The sequence below is a fragment of the Mastigoproctus giganteus genome, chromosome 6 (assembly GCF_048544385.1).
Source record: "Mastigoproctus giganteus isolate SK-2022 chromosome 6, ASM4854438v1, whole genome shotgun sequence".
NCBI lineage: Eukaryota > Metazoa > Arthropoda > Arachnida > Uropygi > Thelyphonidae > Mastigoproctus > Mastigoproctus giganteus.
In genome coordinates, this window is record NC_143580.1 from 58,108,974 (window position 1) to 58,127,979 (window position 19,006).

The following is a 19,006-nucleotide window of genomic DNA, read 5'->3' on the forward strand; positions in this document are numbered from 1 at the left end:
GAATAACATATCAATTGTGTGGTACAACACTTGAGGGTATTTGTTGTTGTTTGTTAGTTGTTGGCGCATCGGCTTCTATGGCCATAATGCACCTCCCAAAGTTTTGCATTTTCTACTCAGATCTCTTGCAATTGCTGTTCAAATAAATGCCCGATTAGAAATTATTCACAAAGTATTTAATGGAGAGAGGGTTGATTGTATACATCGATTTCCAGTGACTTTTTGCTTTTTAAATCTGATTATAAAAACCTATTAATTTTAGACAGTGGAAAACCTCTTGTATATTATTTTCTTCACTTAAAATGCTTTTCAGAGTAGGAGCATCTTGAATTTTAGTTACGGATTTAAAGGCTGTTTTTCTTTCATTTGTAAAGGCTGGACAGTCTAGTAACAAATGTTTAACTGTTTGTTGCATGGCACTGATTACATTGAGGCAGTTCTTCGGCTCTAAGTAGATAGGAATGAGTAAGCTATGTATGTCCTATCCTTAACCTGGCAAGGATTACTTCTTCTTTTCATATCTCTCTTTCGCTGGACTTCCACTTCTTTAAATCTGGTTTAATTTGATAGAGTTTATTATAGTTTGCTCGGTCCATATTTTTTGCCATTGTTCCTTGCTGTTCATTTTGATGTTATGCCTGTAATCTGTATATGGTACTTTGGTTGAAGAAAGGGTGCCTGTTGCTGTTTTTGCTGCATGGTCAGCTTCTTCGTTCCCTTTAATTCCTGTATGTCCAGGGACCCAACAAAAGATTGTTTTGTTTTCTTTTAAGGAGCTTGTTCAGAGTCGCTTGAATTTGTCTTAGAGTTGGATGGAGATTCTTTCTGTCGCACTGTATTGTTTGAATTACACTGAAGGAGTCTGTGAAGATCAGACTATGGGATAACTTTTGGTGCCACAGTCGGTCTATTGCTAACTTCAATGCCTGTAGTTCAGCTGTAAAGATGCATTCTGTTGGGAGAACTTGGGTTATAGTAGTATCACAGAAAACTGCTGCCGTACCTACTTTTGTATTGGTTTTCGATCCATTGGTATATATTTGAGTATAGTGCGGATATTTTTCTAGATAGGCAGCATGTAGTAGTTGAAAGCTGTTTCCTGGTAGGGAATTTTTTCTCCTACCAGGAAACAGCTAAAGGAAGTAGTTATCACAGAATGGTAATATAATATCCCAAGGAGGTCTTAGTACGTTTTGTATGGCAGCTAGTTTGTTGAAATCAAGAGACCAAATTGGAAGTAGCTCCTTGATGCATATGTTTGCTGGTTTATTTGCTGTTTGAAGTACTCTGTACAAATAATCCCATATTGTTTTGCATATGTTTTGTACAGGATGATTTGGAATACACTTTTTTTTAGCTGCATAAGATAGGAGTTCTTGTCTTCTGAGGTGGAGTGGAAGTTCATAGGCTTCAGCATAGACTTTGAACCGGAGAAGTACGAAACACTCTTAGGGCTATACATAGTGCATTATGGTGTATAGGGTCTAACCGCATTATGGTGTATAGGGTCTAACCACCTTAAGGCACTGGATCTTGCAGAGCTGAAAACTGGTGCCCCGTAATCGAGTCTGGATCTTATCAAGGTTCTATAAAGATGTAACAAAGTGTACTTGTCTGATCCCCACGTTGTTGCAGATATAACTTTCAGAATAGTCAATTTCCTTAGACAGTTTGTTCTAAGACATTTGATGTGATCTAAAAAGGTCAGTTTCTTATCAAGGGTTAGTCCAAGAAAAATTGTGCTGGATGTTATTGGGATTAGTTGTTCTCCGAGCTTTAGTTCTGGGTCTGGGTGTAAGTTTCTTTTCCGACAAAAGTGTATTCCAACTGTCTTTTGTTTAGAGAGTTGAAAGCCATTGTTTTGGGTCCATGTTATTAATTTATTGATTGTTGTTTGTAGTTGGCGTTCTATTGTTTGCATATTTTGGGAGTAACAAGAAATGCTAAAAATCGTTGACATAAAGTGCTGCATCTATGGTACTTGGTATTTTTTCAGCTATTGAGTTGATTTTTATGGAAAAAAGGGTAGCACTGAGTACTGATCCCTGTGGTACTCCTTCTTCTTGTATAAAAACCTGCGAGAGTGTGGTTAATATCCTAACTTGGAAAGTTCATTGTTGCAAAAAATTATGGATATATATTGGGAGATGTCCTCTCATCCCAAAGTTATGTCTTTAAGTATTCCATATCGCCATGCTGTGTCATATGCCTTTTCTATATCAAAAAATATCATTACTAGATGTTGCTTTCTTATGAAGGCATTTTTTAAGTTGTTTTCTGCTTTTCTCATTAAGTCTAGAGTGCACCTGTTCTTTCTGAAACTACATTGAGCTGTGTTTAGTAAGTTATGGGGTTTCTAAAAACCACATTAATCGGGCATTTACCATTTTTTCAAGTATTTTTCTAAGGCAACTAGTTAAGGCTATTGGGCGATAGTGGTTCGGATTTGTGGGATCTTTATTTGGTTTTGGAAAGGCTAAGACTATTGCATGACGCCACTGATTTGGAAAGGAATTTTATAGGTATATCCTGTTATACAACAAGAGTAACGATATCAATGATTTCTCATCTAATTGTAGTATCATCATGTATACTATTTCATCTGGACCCGCTGTACTTTGCCTCGTCTCTGAAATGGCTTTATGAAGTTCTCTGAGAGTGAAAGGTTGGTTATATGCTTATCTACTTTTACTGGAGAAATTTAATTTATATGTTTCTGTATTTGCTTTATGTTTTTGGAAAGCTGGTTCATAGGAGCTACTGCTTGATATTTTTTCAAATGTTCAACCAAGAGCATTGGCTATGTCTTCATATATCTTTTCCATTCCATTTTATAAAAGGAGGAGGAATTCTTTGGTATTTGTTGTTTATTTTATTTATTTTGTCCCAAACCTTCTTGCTATTTATAGATGCAAAACGATCCAAGATTCTTTTTTACTGATCTTAGTAATGCATCTGACAACAATTGCCCTTGCTTTTTTGAAATGTATCGGGTTAGTTGCGGTAGGGTATCTTCGGAAACTATTCCATGCCTTGATTTTCCCTCATTTTGCTAAAGTACATTCATCATTCCACCACGGCTTTGGATGTATGGGAAACTTTGAAGAGGTTTTTGGTATTGTTTGTTCTGCTGCATGGAGGAGTTTATCAGTTACATATTTCACTGCAGAGTCAATTGAAACCTGTTGTATTTGTTGTTCTTCTAATATGGCTAGCTGCTTACATCTTGCCCAATTCGCTTTATCTAATCTCACTTTGGAGTTCGTTCCAGTTGACAAGGGGTCGGTTTGTTTGAAGTAATCTTTACTGGAAAATGATCGCTACCTAGTGGATCATTGTGAACTGCCCACTCCAGTAGAGGGTATAATGATGGAGTGCATATAGAAAGGTCTATTGCTATATAGTTCCTGTGGATAGATGTATATCCCATTGGTATCCCATCATTTAAGAGTATAAGATTGAGCTTATCTAGTAGTTTTTCTATAATTTGACCTCTTTTATCTATGTTTTCATTTCCCCATAAAGAATGATGCCCGTTCATATCTCTCATGATAAATAAAGGAGGTGGTGGTTGGACTACCAGGTCTTCTAGATCTATATAGCTTATATCTTGGTTTGGTGGCAGGTACATGGAGGCAATTGTTATATGATAGTTTACTGCAATTCGTACTGCTATGACCTCTAGATTAGTCTGCAAGGGAACCTATTGGGTAGGTATACTGGAGTTTACTAAGACTGCTACTCCATCATGTGCTGTACTGTTGGTAATCATGTCTTTTCTGTATATACTGTAATGTTTTAGTGTTATTTTATTCTGAGGTTTAAGATATGTTTCTTGCAAACATAGACTAATCGGATTGCACCACGATAGAAGATCGTGGATATCTTCAAAATTGCTGAGGAATCCTCTACAGTTCCAACGTAAAAATGTATTCATTATTTGGTTTTGTTAGTATTTTCAGCTTGTTTTCTTGAGGGTTCTCTGTTTTCTGTCTTCCTTTTTTAGGGAAGTATGGCTTTCTGGTATCCATCTCTTCTTCCTCTGCAAAAATTTCCAGTATTGTTTCTTCTGATTCTTTTCTTCTACTTCCATGTTATCTATTTTATTCCCATTTACTTCAGTGGTTCTATCTTGTTTTGTATGTTATCCATTTTATTCCCATTTACTTCAGTGGTTCTATCTTGTTTTGTGGATTTGCTAGTTTCTCTAGTTGGTGGTATCGTAATGGGTGTGTATATTGTCTGTTCTGCTTTTTGTTTTGGGTCAATGAGCAGTGAGCATGCCCAATCTGAAATGGACTTTTTTGGTGGGATCGTTACTTCTGTCTGTGTTTCTATTGTTTTATAAGTTTGTGTTACTTGTGCATAAGATGGTCTATTTGTTCATTGTGGCTGTATTGTTCTTTTAGCTTCTTGATATGTTACATTGTTTTCCACTTTATATTTCTGTATTCTCTTTTCCACTCTTCACATTCTTTCAAGTAGGCATTATGTTCTCCTCTGCAGTTGGGACATTTTGAATTTTGTGATGTACAGGTTGGGTATGTTCTCGTGACCCGCATTTTGTACAGATAGCAAAACTTCTGCATACTGCTTGAGACTGTCCGTACTTCTGACACTTAAAACATCGGACACAATTTGGAATGTATGGTCTCAGTGGGAAATTTAGATATCCAGTTTTTACAGTTTTTGGTGGTTTTGGAGTGTTGAAGGTCAGAATTATATTCCTCGTTGGGATAATTTCTCTGTCTCTTTTAATTGTTATTCTTTTGACTTGAATAACCCCTTGATCTTTCAGCTCTTCTTTGATTTCATCTTCGGGGACATTGAGGAGGTCCCATTCAGTAATTACTCCTCTCAAGGTGTTCAGGGTGAAATGGGGAGTAACTGTTATTGGAATATCTCCAAAAGTTTTTGCTTTCATTAGATGCTCAGCTTGTTTTTGCTTGAAGACTAAAATCAGAGGATCTGCTTTACTAGCAGATCCCCTGATTTTAGTCTTCTGACTGTTTTAGTGGAACTAGCTATGCTTTCAAGAGTTTTTGAATTCTGAAAAGTGACAAAGTTCCGATCAGTTGTTCATTCTTAGAATGAATAACTAGAAACAAGAGTTTCTAGTTATTCCATTTGATCTAGTTTTCTGCTAGTTTGAGTAGCAGAAACATAGTCTGTGCTTGCCATGTTTGCTCCTTTTGGCCCTTGGCTGGAGGACTTTTCTGCCAAGATTTCCGGCCCCGCCATGGGGAGGCAGGAGCAGTGCCGCTAGGAGGCCAAGCGGTTAGTGTTAGTTAGTTAGTGCTATTAAAAACATATGAAAAGGAAAAGAAAGGTGAGTTTCCTTTCTACATTCTGACTTGTAGTTTTCAAGTATGGAACTGTTTTTAATGAAACTGTTGAGAGAAAGACAGGAACTTAAAAATAACGTTATTCACTTATCAAGAGCACTCTAAGTCACAGTAATATTGCTTGGCCTCAAAAAATGCTTGGCGCCCAGGGCCACTTGAGGGTAGTGGAGAACAAAAAAAAAAAAAAAAAAAAAAGAGAGACCTGGGGATAATTGTGCAATCAGACAAAGTGAAGTTTTCTCAGCAGTGTAGGCAGATTCCAGGGCAACTCATGAAGTTTTGTCAATGATATAGAATAATTTTGCAGCAAGAATAAGGTGACTATCCTGTTGTATAAGACAATGGTTAGGCCACATCTTGATTACTATACACAAGTCTGTAAATTTAATTTTAGGCTGTTTGTTTGTTATTTGGGTTTTTAGGAGCATTAGCAACTAAGGCCATATTGCTCCGGGAAATGCGGTGGTCATTCCTTGACCTTTCCGCATCCTCCGTATTTGGTGGTGACGGGCTCGAACCCCGGTCTAATCAAGAAGCGTGTGCTACGCACTGCTGCTCCTTCCCACCTGTCTACGGAAGCGGTTAATTTTAGGCATGATGCTGGCCAGTTGAAATGGGTGCAGAGAAGGGCAATGAGAATAATGATAAGAATAAAAGGTTATTCTGATTAGGAAAGGCTTTGATACTGCAAATCACAGTGTATGGAAACTAGGAACACCTGCAAGGATCTATTGAGTCCCATTAACTGAGCCAACTGCAGATAATCAGATAAAGAGCATTGATTTCTCTCATTGCCTCTCTAACATGCTAACAGAGAAAACAGCCATTCAGTAAATTCACAAAAGTCTTGCTAATATATGACTGATCAACCCACAAAGTTCCAATCAGTATCTGTTAATATTCCCATTATAAGCCATTATGATTTACTGGCCCACTCTATTTATATTGTATAGATGTTCATTAAAATCATCACAGTCAGTAACAAACTCCTACCCCCATTGTTGCTTTCCCAGTGCTTATGTCACACCAAACTGACTCAACACTGCACTATCCATTCATGTTAACTGGATGCACTTGTCTTAAATTTTATGTGTATCTTAACTAAGAACATAACTCCTCCCCCCACCTTTTATTCTGCCTGTATACAACGTTCTCTCCATTTTCAAATTCTGCATCCCTTATGTTTGGGTGTTACTATGTCTCTGATATCCTTACAATGTCTACATTTGATGACTTAACCAATAATTCAAATTCATAAAAATTTGTTTGCCATGTTCCTAGCATTAGTGTAAAAGAAAGCACATATGCATCTGTTTTTACTCTTAGTAACCCCAACACAGCCCATTTATTTGTTTTTTCGATGAGAACTACCAGACTGACCCAACATTGCACTATCCATTCATGTTAACTGGATGCACTTGACTTAAATTTTATGTGTATCTTAACTAAGAACATAGCCCACTCTATTTGTATTGTATAGATGTAATCAAGCCTTGTAATCCCTGACACCTTGCTGTCCGGGATGGCCGCAGTATGTTCCAACAGAAGTAGTGCACCTCTGCGTGTGACTGCTATTAATCTATTAGTCTGCACATCCCCCTCCCACAAACCAGCAGTTCTCCAACCAACCTTACACTGCCTCCTTTCTATTAAAGTGTATTTCATCCCTGTAAAAACAGTCTCTCTTGTTAACAAGCACAGAGCATGTTGAGAAAAATTGCCAGGGCAGTACTGATTGACAAGGTCTCATCATTTACTTTCTCCTATTGTGTCTGAGAAGAATTGAAGACACTCAAATGTAATCCTAACTCATAACTTTTTCTCAACATTGCCCTGAGCTTGTTAAATAAATTCTCAGATCTCCTACTCTTAATATCATTGGTACTAACATAATAATGTTATTTGACAGAAGTGCAATACCAATACAATGCATGAAAGAAAAGTTGTATTTTTTTCTGTTATAAACAAAGATTATTACATGCATGCTACAAAGCCAATATGTATGTAGGAATACTTCTCTGTAATAATATATTATAATTATTATCAGACAGTGTTTACTGATTAATAAATAATGACATGTCATGGTGTGTTTTATTGAATTAAAAACTACATCGATGTTCAGTGTCTGAAAGGGTTGTTGGAAGTGTGAAGGCAATTACAGCCATGATGTTCCTGTATATCATGTGTGCAAGTGGACATGTTCCATGGTCTATTCATCCACTTTTCTGGGATGAAACACTGTTTGTGTGCCTTAAGCTTCTGGGGCACTGTTTGTATTCAGATCACTTTTGTTCCTTACGTAGTGTGGCATTACTATTTTCTGAAACTGTTTCAATACTTAACACTGAAATAGTACCCCGCTTCTTTATTGTTGCATTGGGCATATGCAGCCCGCTGATAGGCATTTATTATAAACATACTGAAAGTTACATTTGCAATCAGAAGTTTTTTGTCCGAGTACTGCTTGGCTGCTCATTCAGATGCAATACATTCATTCACTGCTTGACACAAGGCTGCTAAATAAAGCTACCTGCTTTCTGATGATGGGACCAAATATTTCCAAAAACCAGTCATAAAAGTGCTTTTGAGTGTTTAATAAATAACAGATTAACCTACTGGGTAACATTATTTGATTAAAAATATTAGTTACTTTAGGTCACCTAAGACCAAGCTCTGTCACTGTTGGAACAACAGTGTTCCCAGACAGTCACAACGGAAAAACAGAACACAGTGTTGCTCAGACTGCCTTTCTTCAAACACCATAATTTGGACCAGAGTGAAAGAGAGACTATATAAGCCTATGCATTCTTACTTTCATTCAAGCCACAACAAGCCTGAAACATATAGCTTTTGTAAATGATGAATTAAAGTTAGTCTAAATTTATTCAAAAATTTATTTTATTTCTTTGTCAAGTTACTATAATCTCTGTTCAGCAGTTATTTTCAAATAAAATTTTTGTTATTTCCTATGCAGAGATGTGTTACTATAAAGTAACAATGTTATTATAAGGATAACTTGTTATGTTTTATATTTATTATTTCAATGAAATAATGAAGGCGTGACACTGTTACTCTTCCATTACTTCAATATTACTATCAATAATAATTTTCTTTTAGAAAGCAAGGGCAAAGGTTATGACAATTTTCAACAGGACACAGATGCTATCTTTAAAGAAAAGTAATCAAAATGAGTCTAGAAAAGTAAATGCAAGATGTCAGAACCTGTGGGGGCACTGCACACAGACTGCTACTGCCGAACAGAAAAAAAAAAAGAAAAGAAAAGAAGTCTACCCTATGCATAATAAAAATTTCCATGACAAAAATTAATACAAATCTGATTTTGGTGACACACAGTGAAAACACAAAGGTACCCACCTTGGGTGAAACAGATCCTGTTCTAGATTCTTTATTATCACTTCGTTTATTCCTTACTTTGTGTCGTAAATCCTTTTCATCTATACCTCTATAAAAATATGAAATAAAAGCAATGTGAATAAGCTACAATAGACAACACAAATTATCAAAAAATTATTCAAGAATTAAAAAGAATTTTAAAAAGATAACTCCAAAAAAAAAAGAAAAACTGTATTAACTTGATTTGACATAATTTATTCATATAAAAATAACCTTTAATATTATAACAAGACCCACACCATATGAAGCAGAGACCAAAGAGAATCCTGTGGCAAGTCACAGACCACCTCATTAGGCAAATTAGCATTAACATTAGCATTAGTAGAGGCATATGATGCAAGAAAGCAAGCTTATGCAGCATCAGCCAAAAAAAAAAAAAAAAAAAAAAAAAAACACCCACTCCCATTTCACCCCTCCGTTTGTTCGAAATACCTGTCCAGCTGAGCCTTAAATTTATTTAGGCTATCAACTTCTACAACAAGGGATGGAAGTCTGTTCCACCAACCAACTACCTGCTGGCTAAAGGCAAATTTCCGGACATCTATCCTACATCTGTCTTTCCTCAATTTGAATTTATGCCCTCTCAGGTGATTATTCTGAACAAGGGAAAGAATCCCATCGGCATTGAGCATACTCAATGTATGCTCAATGACACCGTTGCGCATGGAAGACTATTGCACAAACCGGAGCAGAATGGCACTAAGGGCAAGTTGCCACAACGAACAAAAGCCACAATTATACCAGATTATCTTAACAACAATGAAATAACACTAGCCACTATCTGCACAACTATTTACTGTGCTGCTATAGCAGCCAACAGGATGAATGGAAACCAGAGAACAACATAACACAAAATGCAAAGAAGGCTACAGCAGAAAACAGGAGATAAGAGTGAAGGTAGGTCAACTGACCCAGTACAAATGGGGTAACAGAAGTAAGAAGCTGATCAAAAAAAGTGAGAGCCATCCTCAAGAAAGACAACATCCACAGCAAACACAAGACCTATAATCACAGGATCAAAGAATACCTACACAACCTCAAGTAGAAACGCCTGGTTCTCAGCAAGAGACTTTGCCATTACAGGGAGAGAGCCCAGGGGAAAATAGACAATAGGATATTTGAAGAAAATCAGAGAGCCTTCTACAGGAAAAGTGGACAAGAGGAGAAGGAAGGCAGCAGACACCCAAACAGAAGGCACTCAAGAAGTTCTGGGATAACCCGTGGAGCAGTGAAGTTAGCCATAATGGCCATGTCCCCTGGATATATCTAGAAAGAAAGGAAACCAAGAATGTACAAGAGATAACAGAATGGGAGATTCGGGAGGAAGAAGTACAACAGTTGACCAGGAAGTCCCACAACTGGCAAACCTTGGGAAGAGATAACATTCCCAACTACTGGTACAAGAGGTTCACCTGCACACACACAGAGGCACATAGCAAAGCAATTCACCCAGATAGTAATGCATCCTGACAATCCCAACATCTATGACTCAAGGAATCACCTACCTAAGAAGATATCAGACCACTTGGAGAACCAGAACGTCATGGCTGAGCAGCAAAAGGAATGTAAGCAGATGAGCAAGCCTACAAGAAACACCACAACCTGTACACAGCCTACACTGACTACTACAAGACCTTCGACTCCATGCTAATAGAGACATTGAAAATTTAGAAAGTCAACCAGACACTGACACACTTCCTAGAAACAACCACAGCGAAATGGAGAACCACCATCAAGGTCAAGAATATCACAACCAGACTGATCCCCATCAAAAAAGGAATTTTCCAGGGAGATGCCCTGAGTCCACTATGGTTCCGTCTAGCACTCACCTCACTGTCCACCATGTTCAATAACAGCAAGTATGGATATACCCTTAAAGAAGGGAGGAAGAACTTGCACACTCTCTCTCACCTGATGTACATGGATGCCATAAAACTCTAAGGGGCAAATGAGAAGAAACTCCAACAGCTACACTGGATCACCGAAGAAATCAGCAATGACATCAGGGTGGAATGTGGACTAGACAAATGAAAGAAAGATCCACAGATTGCACCAGGGGGAAAGATCCACAGATTGCACCATTTAAGCCCTAAATCCTATAATATATATATATCAAAATATACATCTAAATTCCATATGTATTTCTTTTCACTGTGTCATAACTTCCTTTTTTAGGCCCAAATCCTTTATGTATCAAACTACACCCCATTTGGCATCTCTAATATTGTGGAATTAATTCACAATTGGGTCGTCAGCTGTAATACCATTGGGGTATCTACCCACACACTGATGAAGGGTCAAATAGCCTTGAAATGGCCATCTGGGAGGTGGGAAGCATTACTTATTTCAGGTATAATGAGATAGGCAACTTGTAAAGGCATTCACAATATCAGATGTTATGTAATAATGCCACCGTTCAATTTGGGTTGGTTTGCTGTGCATAGAAATGATGCTGATGTACTAATTTATATGACAAAAAACTCTTCTCACAGTCTGAGGCTTTTTAACCCTAAATCTTATCTGTATTAATGCAGTTTGTTAAAACTGTGTGTATATTATCATTATATATTAAGGTCAAAAACAACTATTTGGTTGTCACAGAAATCCATGTTGGTATGAAATAATATTGCATCTGCACATGTTTATTCTAGTCTAGAATAATACCTCGCATTTCTCACCAAGGAAGGCATAAAAGGGTCTGAAATTGTAATAATCATGTATATTTTGCCAACATGAAAGATATCAGAACATATAGTACTCAGTACAGTATATGGTATAATTAAAATACAGTACAGTATAGTTGAAAAATAGTACAGTATAGTATTGTTGAAAACTGAGAAGACAGAAGATACTTGTTGACATTAATTAGAGTTCAATTTCTGTAGACTGTAGTTTTCGGGACATACACATGGTCATCCATCGAAACTATACATGTATAGTGAATGCTGTTCGCAGCACTTTTGTACTGGTTTGAAAGAGCATGGGAGAATTACAGATGCCTATGAGACAGAGAGTGAAGAGACTAAGAAATGGGTCATTAATTAATCAGAATGCTCTCTTTTGAGTGGAGTTAAGATGCTTGACAGAGGATTTGGGTGCCATATCTCAGATGCAGGAACAATATTCCATGGTTTGTAAATAGAGTAGTTGTTCAGAAAAAATGTTACATGAGCAAAAAAATATATAAAAAAAAAAAGAAATCCAGTTTTTTGATGCAGAGGAAGAAATATTTGTGATGTGCTCATGCCACAAGAGACTAGAAGTTAAGGTAATCCTAATAAAGATATGTCATCTTGTCTAGAAATCTGAGCATCATTGGAGTACAGAAGCATAGATTATTTTTTGTGAGAAAAATAATACAGGCCGAGCTTTAGAAGGATTGAAGTTAACTAAGTTTTCTTTGCTCCAATGGAGAATTACTTGGAGACTGGTATTTCAGGAATTGGTGGTAGATATCTGACAAGTTGAAGCAGATTTCTCAAATTGAGAAGTCTTTGCAATCAATTTGCAGTGTGTCATCATCAAAAAAAAAATTGTATGAATGTGATTCCCAGTCAGTGAAAAGAGATAATTAATATACAAGAAGAGAGGGAGAAAGAACCGAACATTGGTGGAGAAATTTACTGGAGCATTAATGGCGAAATTAGAAACAGAGAGTTTTGTCACATTTTCTCCGTGATTCACAGTGTGCAGTCAAAGAGAAAACGTGACACCCAATTGCTAAGAGCAGTCAACAATCCATAAGATCTCTATGCCAAACACGATCAAAGGCCTTAAATATGCCTAGTACAACTGCTTGGTTTCAAACTTTTCCATCAAATTTGTCCAAATATAAATAACTTAAGCCAATTTATCATCAGTGGATTAACACTGATGATAAATCTGATGGAATCCATACTGTCGATTATTGATCAGATCAAAGGGTTTGAGATAGTTTAGGAGATGGAAGTTCATGGGTTTCTTCATTACTTTTTAAAGAGTAGAAGTAAGTGAAAACTGAAATGGGAGGGATCTGTCACCCTTTTTTTAAGGAACTGGCTCGTAAAGAGAAAGAAAAACATTAGTGGAATAAGAAAGTGTAAAAATGTGACACAGAACATCAGCAAACTCAGGAACATAGGTTTTAAGAACAAGTGTAGGATATACCATCAGCACCTGGATTTTTTTTGCATCAAAATTTTTTTCAATTCTTATAACATTCTTCTGTTGGAAGACCATAGGACACACTGAGTGGAGTGAAGGTAGGAGGTGATTTTAGAATTAGTATTAGCAGTGGCAAATGATGCAAGAAAGCAAGCTCATAAAGAATCAGCTCAAAAAAAAAAAAAAAAAAAACACCCCACCTTCTCACTCACCTGTTTATCCCCCTCCAATAATTTGTCTAGTTCTTTCTTGAACTTATTCAAACTACCCACATCCACAACATCAGATGGAAGTTTGTTCCAACACTAAACCACCAGCTGGATGAAGGCAAACTTTCACACATCTATCTTGCAACCTTCCTTCCTCAATTTATTGTTAACTTCTGGTGTTAACCTTTGACTCTGTTATGAAGTGGTGGGCTATGTTATTTTATTACATGTTCCCTCTTTTGGTGTGGTAGACGTGTTTGATTTGGTCTATGTAGTATTTGTTGAACTCACAGTCAATATGACAAACTCTCAAAAATGCTTATCTTTGACTTGATAACAGAATCTCAAAGTGGATCCAGAAACATAAATAGGCAATTAGTTCTGCATACCGAAAGCTCTGTATGCAAGTGCTCTGAAATTAGAGCCAATAAACAAATCATTGCTTTTAAAATACGATGTTATAAGTATTTTAATTGTTAATTCCGGTACCATACCTCTCACTCAACATATTAATGCTATTCATATCTCACATTAATTTGTTAAGATCCAATCAAAATTAAAATGGATTTAAAAACTTATCCTAAAAAAATTCTATGAAAAAAGAATTCCTTCATGTAGGAAAATGTTTCAAAGCTAAACAAAAAGAACCACTTTATCCTCCCCTCCCCAACTGTGGGCATTCAGTACCTATTAAAAGGATAGTAAGAGCAACCTTAGCATAAAAAGGGGAAAATTTATATTGGGAAATTAACCCTGAAAGGTGTGCAATGAGAAGACAACCATATGACGCTTTTGGTGATTGAACTCAGCCGGTGAACTACTCTTCTGAGTAGTTCACCGGCTTCGATCAGATGCATGGAGTGAGCCCTGGCTGCCACAACCTTGAATGTCTTCATCCTGGAGAGGATTTTCTTCAGATGGAATAGGTTGAGATAAGAACTAAGGCACCTCAGTTCAGGTGTGGTTAATGATGTCCTGTCATTCAGGCCTGAACAAAGTGTCTTAAAAGGAGATCCCCCACCACCACTAACCACAAGCTGTCAAAGGCTATGTAAGTACGACTTGGCAAACCAACTCAGCAAATATTCTTGCACCGTTTCTATTTAAGTGTATCCCATCCCTGTAGAAGCACTCTCTCCTGTTAACAAGCACAGACCATGCTGGGAAAAATTCTACCCCACAAGCCTTGTCCAATCTCTCCAGGGCCGAACTGACTGACAAATCTCTCGTCATATACTCCCTCCTATTGTGTCTTGGCAAAATTGAAGACACTTTCAAATTTAACCCAACTTTAATTTTTAAGTAAATCTGCAGATCCCCTACTTTTAATGTCATTAGTGCCAATGTGCACAACAATATCACCTTTATGCCCTTAAAAGATATCTGCTCTACAATGTCACCAACTTTTGCTCCTGGCAGACCTATTCCACCTATCTGTTTTGCACAATATAGTTCACTTTTCCCAGATAATAGAGTTACTGACAACAACTTACTCCTGTGGGACCAGTGTATTTTGCCTTGTGGGTTGCTGCTGTGTTGGCTTATGCCCAAGTTCAAGCTCTGGCATTGAGGTGGGCAGCTGAGAGCTTGATGGGCCCCCAATTTAAATCTTTTGAGAATATCCACCCTGTTCTTCAAGCTCTCATAAAGGAACGCTGAGTTGGCACTAAATATTTCCACACACTTTACATCAAACACACATAAAGACATCCCCCATGACAATATCATGTTCTATTCCAGATAGATCTGCAAATAATGTGGTTCTATCTAGAACAGGTCATGGTAATGGTAGCTTAATCAAAAACTGGTACTAGTTGGTTACTTTGTGTGAGAAGGAACAGTGCTTAATGAAGATGGAAGTTTTAGACATGGAAATAAACAACAAAACAAGTAAAGCAGGAAGGAAGGCCAATTAAATAAATTCATTTAGAGCAAACAAAAAAATCAGTCATCAGCTGTTTGTAAAACAGTTTTTAAGATTTTAATCTATGGAGCTGAAAGTTAGTTAAGAAATACAGGTTTGATAAAAAAAAATTAAAATTTTCAAAAATTAGTTTTAAGACAAATAAATGGAAGTAACATATGGAAGTAAGTGCAAGTTTATATTATAAATGATGAAATAAAAAAACAAACTTTTGTGTAAAAAAAAAAAAATCCAATCAAAGGTAAGCAAATAAAACTTCAAATGGCATGGGCATTTTGAAAGAATAGGAAAATTAGATCAGATATTTGAAACAAAAATGAGTTTTTTTTTTTTTTTTTTTTTGATTTGGTAGTTGTTGGCGCATCGGCTTCTGTGGCCATATTGCACCTCCCAAGGTTTTTGCAGTACTTTGATCCAAGCCCGAGGCGGGAATCGAACCCGCGACCTTTGGGTTGCCGGGCAGGTATTTTACCCACTCGGCTAGCCCGGTCGGCACAAAAATGAGTAGTAACATTTATTTTTGCCCATATGCAGACCAAGAGCAGGGGGAGATCAAGTGTCAAGCAAGCTTTAAAAGAAAAAAGGCTTACTCTGGTTAAGGCTAAATATCTAGCAGGAAACAATAAAACATGGAATAAAATAGTGAACAGATGGTTGATGTCCATAAGAACTGATATGCACTACCGCAAGATAGTAGTGAACTTTAACACTTAATGGATATAAACAGATTTGGATGATGATTATGTTAATATATTTCCACTACTTTCCCTGCCTTGGGAGGAAAGGCAATCCCCCACAGCTGAAAAGTTAAGAAATGAAAAACAACGACAAAGAACAACAGAAAAGTACCAAGTTTAAAAAAAAATAGAAGAAAGACTTAGTTCAGATAGACATACAGGTTTGCCAGGTCTATAATTATAGTGCTGGCAAACTTGTAGGACACTTGTAGGACTTGATGTTTATAATTATCAAGCAGTCTTGATAATTATAAACATCAAGTAATGAGCATCTGAAGCTTTCACTGACACATTGAACAGGAAATCAGGAGAAACAACCTCTGGAACCACTCCCCCTCTCCACAGATTTGTGGGGGGGGAGTGGTTCCAGAGGATGAAGCTGTTATAATTTGTAACATAATAAATTGTAGCAAGGATGGAAATATCAAGTACCTTTTTTGTCCCAATGGACTAGGCTACCATAGTAGTCACAAAGAGTTTATAAAAAGAAGTAAATTGATGTTATGGCAGTTGTGGAGGATTTTTATAATAAATTAGAGCAGGAAGTTAGCAGCCTGCAGCACTCGGGTCCATTTTGAGCATCCTTCAGGGTGTTTTGACCAACAAACTAAAATGTTACCCATCTACAAATTTTGATAAACCGAAAATGCAAAAACACAGAGAAACAAGTATCAAGAAGGAAGGGTATTTGGCAAGCTTTAACCAAATTGGTGATTGGCTAGGATGAAAATGACGGATTGTTAATAGTGAATGTTGTAATAAATAAAAATGAGACAAATGACATGATCTGAAAGGTATTCTCTAAATTATAAAAACAGCTTATTTTTAGAATTATAAAAATGACATATAATTCTTGGATACTATACAATAGTATTTTATAGGTTTTTCAGTACACTGTTTAGTCAAATACTGAAAAAATAAACTGAAAATCAAAATGGATTTTATTATTGTTACATGTTTCATAATAGTTTTTGTGCAACAGGTAGTATTTTCTTTTAAAGTTGTTTCTGTTTCATCTTGAAAATGTTATGATTATCAATACTGTCAGTCCAAATAAAATAATTTTAACACTAATAGTGTGAGATCAAATATATAATAAATGTATTCACTTACTCTTTTTTTTAATCTACTAGTCATGCATCTCATATTATAAAGCTGGAAATTGCCTGCAGCCAACTTGTGCTAATAGGTTGCCAACCTCTGAATTAGAGGCTACTAGAGGACAGAACACAATGGCAAATATTAAGGATGAAATATTAAGGGCATATATCTTGCTGTGAGTATGAAAAAAAGTTGAGCACATTGCCTGTTTGCAAATTTGGGATATTTGAATTGATAAAACTGTACTTCACAAATTTAACAGATAAAAAAAAAAAAAAAAAGTGCTCACTTATCTCCTTTTGCACGGCGCCCAGAACTTGGATATGGATCGTGCTGATAGCGGCAACTGCTTCCATAAGAACAACTGCCTGTTCTCAACCAGTTTCGGCATTTTTCTTGCTGTTCACCTCTTTGATGACGCTATATATTAAGAAATAATGCTGTATATTGCTTTTCATGTTTATACAACAGCATAATGCATAAACATAAAGTTCTTTTGGGGATATATCTCTTAAATTGAATATTACAATATACTAATTCTGTTCAAAAAGATGTGTACAAATTCACTACCTAAAATTTGCATAAAGTAACAGTTGTGATCTATTTGTCAAGAGGCCAACTGTTACAAAACCTTTCTGCTTTTATATGGACTATGAACAACTGTAACCAAATTTTTATATGGATAATGAGACCATTAATAAATTCATTGTTTGGAAAGATCAATCTTAAAATGGAATTCATAACACTATTCTGCATTTTGAAAAAAAATTCACTGATGTTTTCTCAGAAAAAGGTGTTTCCAAATCATTTTCTAATGCTGATTTCAAAAATGACGATCTAACAATAGTCAGCCATCATGTTGACATTCCACTTCCCCTGGTACTTCATCTCCATGTCTTTAATGTCCTCATGAAACTTCTCACCATGTTCTTCACTAACACTTCCTAGATTTTCTGGAAAGTAGCCAACATGGGAGTGTAAAAAAATATCCTTAACACTCATGTTGCAGCCCAGCTTCTTGAAGATTGCCAACATATTTTTGCCAACTTTATTCTTGTAGTCTGGATCCTTGTTGTTTCCTAAGAAGTTCTCAACAACAGACCTGAAACTAATCCATGCCTGGTTTTCTCTTTTATTCATAGTTCCCTCAAAATCTTGGTCTTTCATTGGTTTATGAATTTGAGGTTTTAGTTTCTCTTGGGTGATCGATGGGAATTTAGTACAAAGGTGGTTGGAGCAAGGATCTTCCTGATGTAAAGTTTTCACAAACTGTTTCATCAAACCCAGTATGACATGCAAGAGTGGAAAGAGGATAGTTTTCGAGTCTACCAGTAGTTTATGAACTATGTTCTTTGATTGAGGCAACGAAATGCTCCTATTTGGCCAGACATGGCCAAGTATTTTTGCATAGCCAGATTGCTGGCTACGCAAAAATACCAAGTAACATGCCTATTACTTTAAAGTTAGTAAAAACTGACTAACCATGTTCTTCATACCTAATATTTGTCAATAACTTCAAGTTCTCATATGTTTCTTTCAAATGCACAGAGTAAGCTACTGTAATTGACCCATACTTATTTCCATTGTGGACCAATGGAAATAAATATGGGACAACATACCTTTGAGACTCCTCTTTGATGAGTCAATAAAAAGTCTCCACTGTGTACGATTGTAACTAATTCCTAAATAGTTCTGTAAATCATTTATATTACTGCAAAAAACCACAGAATCGTCCTCAGAAAAGTATGACTAGTTCTCCTTTCTGTATTTGTACCATGAGAAAAACATCCCATGTGTCAGATTTTTTGACTTGAGTCTAAACCAAGGAGTTCTGCAGATTCTTTTGGTAAATTTAAATTGCTTACCAGATCATTGAGTTCATGCTGTGAAAACAGTTGAGGGCTAGACTAATTGTCTCCAGGAGTGTAGACTTCAGTTTCATCTTCAGAAGCATCACTTTCAGCACTCTCTCTGCTCGCAACATTCTCCAATAATAAGTGGAGGAATGGAATCGGCAGGTTATCTCCATGTGGGACTGATCTAATGGCAGATGGAATATTAAGATAAACAATGCCCTTCTTACCCTTAGCATTGTATCCCTCTAAATTAACTAAGCAAAAGTAACAGTCATTA

The 19,006-nt window shown here is 36.5% G+C and overlaps 1 protein-coding gene across 1 annotated transcript in view; it reads right to left on the reverse strand.

Moving 5' to 3' along the window:
• LOC150084316 (uncharacterized) overlaps nucleotides 1–17,908 on the reverse strand; it is a 333,113-nt gene extending 315,205 nt beyond the window's left edge. Inside the window, exons 1-3 of the mRNA XM_090376182.1 lie at nucleotides 17,813–17,908; nucleotides 17,163–17,293; nucleotides 8,721–8,808 (exon numbers count right to left, since the gene is read on the reverse strand). Of these exons, the coding sequence (XP_090232308.1) occupies nucleotides 8,721–8,808; nucleotides 17,163–17,293; nucleotides 17,813–17,908 (315 nt within the window). The remainder of the gene's footprint in view (nucleotides 1–8,720; nucleotides 8,809–17,162; nucleotides 17,294–17,812) is intronic.
• Nucleotides 17,909–19,006: the final 1,098 nt, after the last annotated feature.